The sequence below is a fragment of the Acanthisitta chloris genome, unplaced genomic scaffold (genome assembly GCF_000695815.1).
Source record: "Acanthisitta chloris isolate BGI_N310 unplaced genomic scaffold, ASM69581v1 scaffold18414, whole genome shotgun sequence".
NCBI lineage: Eukaryota > Metazoa > Chordata > Aves > Passeriformes > Acanthisittidae > Acanthisitta > Acanthisitta chloris.
The window spans coordinates 48,766-52,555 of record NW_008667821.1 but is presented as its reverse complement, the minus strand read 5'-3'; the positions used below and the strand labels follow the sequence as shown (position 1 = coordinate 52,555).

Here is a 3,790-nt window from a genome sequence, read left to right as displayed (position 1 = left end):
GGCCGTGAGCTCCCGCCGCGCTCTGCAGGGCGCCGTGGTCGGAGGTGTCCGACGCGGCCCCACCAGCTGATGGGCAGCAAGGGCAGGAGCTCTGGTGTTCTGCCTCTCACCTGCTCCGAGCAGCAGCTCTGCGTCACATAAATCTGGTCCCCGGCAGACTCCAGCTGTGTCACCTCGTGGCTGCTAAAGCTCCTGTGAAGTTCACTGTCCCTGCAAGAGCACCAAGAGCCTCCTGGGGTTCTCTGCTCGCTTGCCCAATTCTCCCTCTGCAGCTGGGGGTTATCAGGTCCTGCAGTTTCCTGCTCCTCCTCCCACGTGCCAGAGCAGGGCTGTGAGCGTTGTGGATTGTGCAGGACTAACTGCCTGCCCTGGGCTGCACTGCACTTGTCCCGGGGCAGTCGCCTTCGAGCTGCAGAGCTGCAGCTGCCGTGCTCCCTGTTTGTTTCGAAGGAATTAATGCGCCCTGTCTGCCTCTCTGTGTAGGTCTGTATGCTTTGCTCGGTAGGATATCACCTGTTCTGCTGTCACCGCTCCGAGAAGACGAGCCGGCGATGGATGGCACTGGATTACGCGGGGATTTCCATCGGGATCCTGGGCTGCTACGTGTCGGGGGTGTTCTATGCCTTCTACTGCAGTAATGTAAGTCAGGAGCACGTGTCCACGCAGTGCTTGGTGCCTGTGGCCTCGCTGGTCTCCGTGCTGTAGGAAGGAGGTTCAGTGCCAGTGCCTGAACAGAGCAGGGCTGGGGAGGGACACGGGAGCTGGAACACATCCCTCTGGCCCCAGCAGCGTCGTGCCTGCTGAAGGGACAGGCAAATGCAGGTTTCCCTTTCCAGCTGTCGGTCACACAGGCCTCAAGAAAGCATTTAAATTTTTCTGAGGGCAGGGGTACTCTACAGGTCCTACCTGTGCCCAGTGCCTGAGGCTGGTCATGGCATGGGTCCCATCACAGGCACTTCAAGCAGCATTGCCCACAGGGAGCTGCCACGAGGCTTGTTGTGCCTTTAGCTAGTAGAGCATGTGTGAAAGCTACTTTCCAAGGCCTGCCATGGGTACAGCTGTGGGGGAGCTGGGCAGGGCTGCCAAGGCACAGGCGCATTGGAAGTGTTTGGGTGCAGGAACTGCTTGGAATAAAGGGTGTGCTGCCAGGTGCCCCTGAACAATAGAGTCCCTTCCCTCCCTGCCAGCTGACAGGTCCCTGCCTTGAGTCACTGTTTTTGCTTGCAGCAGGGACAGATTATCGCTGCATTGAGCCACTGAAACTTCCTGCCCAGAGCTGACTTTTACAGATGCTAAGAAAGCCACAAAGCTGCCTTTGTTTCTTTTTCCCTCAGTACTGGCGTCAGGTGTATCTGATCACTGTGCTGGCCATGATCTTGGCAGTGTTCTTTGCTCAGATCCACCCCAGTTACCTCACGCAGCAGTGGCACAGGCTGCGCTCCATGATCTTCTGCTCCGTGTCCGGCTATGGAATCATTCCCACCATCCACTGGGTTTGGCTCAACGGCGGCATCGGTGCATCTATTGTACAGGTGAAAAAAAGAGGGAAATCAGATTCCCTTTTGGCTGTTCACTTGCATCTTTCTCCAGTCCTCTTACACTTGGGGAAACAATGGGGAAGCAGTGGGAGTTAAAACTCCTTTAAGCACAGAATTCCTTCAGTTGGTATGATCCAAATGCAAACGCTTAGAAACGGATTGAGAAGGGGTAAGCAGGTTGAGCAGCTTCAGTCTGCTTTGCTGCCTTCGGCCTGCCCAGCAAGAAGCCAAGCCAGCCCCAGGTGGGCAGACTGCACCCTCACGCCCCAGGCAGGGGCCAGGGCTGGCAGTGGCTCCCGCAGGAATCAGTCTCTCAGGCTGCAGGATGGGAGCCACGAGGCACTATGGGATGACCATTTGCTTCCTCTGGGATAGCAGGATGGTGTCTATGGGACACATTTTGTTCCCATCCTTCAGGAAAATGCCTCACTTCTGGTAACAAACCTTTGTGCTAAGGAAAACAAACCCCAGCTAGTGAGTGGTGTTGTCCCTGGCACTGTTCTGTGTGGGTCACGGTGGTGGCAGGTGACCTTTCACTGACAAACGCTGCAGGCTGCACAGCTCGGGGTAAAACAAGTGTCTTCCCATTCAGGCTTTCCCAGAACTCTGCATTTGCTTCCCCACTGGATTTTGTCCACAGTTAGCATGGGCAGCAAGGCCAGATTCAGTGCTGTCTTTAGGGACTTGTTTTCTCTGTGTCTGCCCTCTCACAGAATAGGAGAGCTTCCTTTTCTCTTGCAGGAGTTTGCTCCACGGGTAGTTGTCATGTACTTCATCGCTGCTGTAGCTTTTCTCTTCTATATTTCCAAAGTTCCAGAAAGATACTTCCCAGGTAGGAAATTCTCTTCTGGGTGGTTCTTTTTCCCCCTGCAGTTCAGCTTCCAGCAGTGCCACAGTCCTTGCTGTAGGCCCTGAACTTCCTGGGAGAGAACAGACTGACCATGTTCCCCACAAAGCGTTCCCATACAGACTGATGGTGCATGGGAAGAGGCAGACAACTTCCATCGAGTTCATTAAAGAGCTTTCCCTGCCTCCTGCCAAGGGCAGGGTGTCCTAGAGCTTTGCGGGATGCTCGTTGCTAATTGCTTTGCACTTGCTATTGCTGAACTGAACAGACTCACCCCTTGTCCTTTTGTCCCCCACAGGCCAGCTGAACTACCTCGGCTCCAGCCACCAGGTGTGGCACATCCTGGCAGTGGTGATGCTCTACTGGTGGCACCAGTCCACGGTGTACATCATGCAGTACCGACACAGCAAGCCCTGCCCTGAGTATGGCACAGACTTGTGAGCCAAGGTACAGCTGGTTTTGTCCTTGGGGAATGGGATATTCTGACACCTACAGGCTCCTATAATCCTGGGTTTAACTTGGCACAGGTTTTGGTCAGCCTGCCCAGTGAATTTCCCCAGAGCAGGTGCTGACTGCTGAGGTGCTTGCTGCAAATATAGAAGGAGGGGTCTGATGCCAGGCACTCTGCTCAGCTGTGCTGCTGTGTCACACGAGGCTCAGTGGGGCTGCAGGACCTTGAGCAGGACAGAGCCCTGCCAGGTCCGTTCCAGCTCTGTCATGACTGTAGTAGTTTCAAGTCATCATTACTATTTGTCCCTAAGTAGCTTTTTCCTCAGGCTTTTGTCAGGTTTTCAGTCTGCTAAGCATTTATGTCGATTTTGTGGAAGTCAGGTAAAAGCTGATAGCTTCACGTGCACAGTAAGTGACTCATCTTGTTTCCCCACTATTCCAGAGGCACCACGATGGGATTTCTGGCTCTGAGGGTCTGGACCTCATGGAGTGAGCTGCGCTAGGAGAGAAGCACTGAGGCAGTTCCTTTCCTGACTGCTGGACTGTTACCCCCTTGCTGGGACAGAGTGTGATCACAAGCTTTGATGCACCCAACAGCATTGCCTGGGAGCTGAGAGGCATTTCCCTCTCGGCCCTTCCTGTTCTGCAGCCACATACCAAGCAGGTCTTCCCGGAGTGGGACAGCTGGAAGCTGGGCTGGCAGCTGGGTGTGCACATCCAGTTCTTGTAGGCTGGCAAACACGAGCAGCAGAAGTGAGTGCCCTTGCTGGGCCAGCAGGCACAGGTACCTGTTTCCAGGTGGTGTCCAATGCTCCTGACAGTAAAACCAGGGGAACTGTGGGCCCTGCTCCTGGATCTGAGCCACAGCCCTGTGGCCTGTGCACCCTTCAGCCTTTGCCTCAAAGATGTGCTTGTGCTTCAGCGTCGGCACAGGAATGTGTCACCTGGAATTCGG

At 54.9% G+C, this 3,790-nt stretch overlaps 1 protein-coding gene across 1 annotated transcript; it reads left to right on the top strand.

Annotated features, from left to right (window-relative positions):
• Positions 1–483: 483 nt before the first annotated feature.
• PAQR3 (progestin and adipoQ receptor family member III) lies at positions 484–2,826 on the top strand (the record flags this gene model as incomplete). The annotated part of the gene is made up of 4 exons (XM_009072686.1): positions 484–639; positions 1,335–1,532; positions 2,280–2,370; positions 2,684–2,826. Coding segments are annotated over 4 exons (588 nt in total), but the record flags the coding sequence as incomplete, so codon positions are not given.
• Positions 2,827–3,790: the final 964 nt, after the last annotated feature.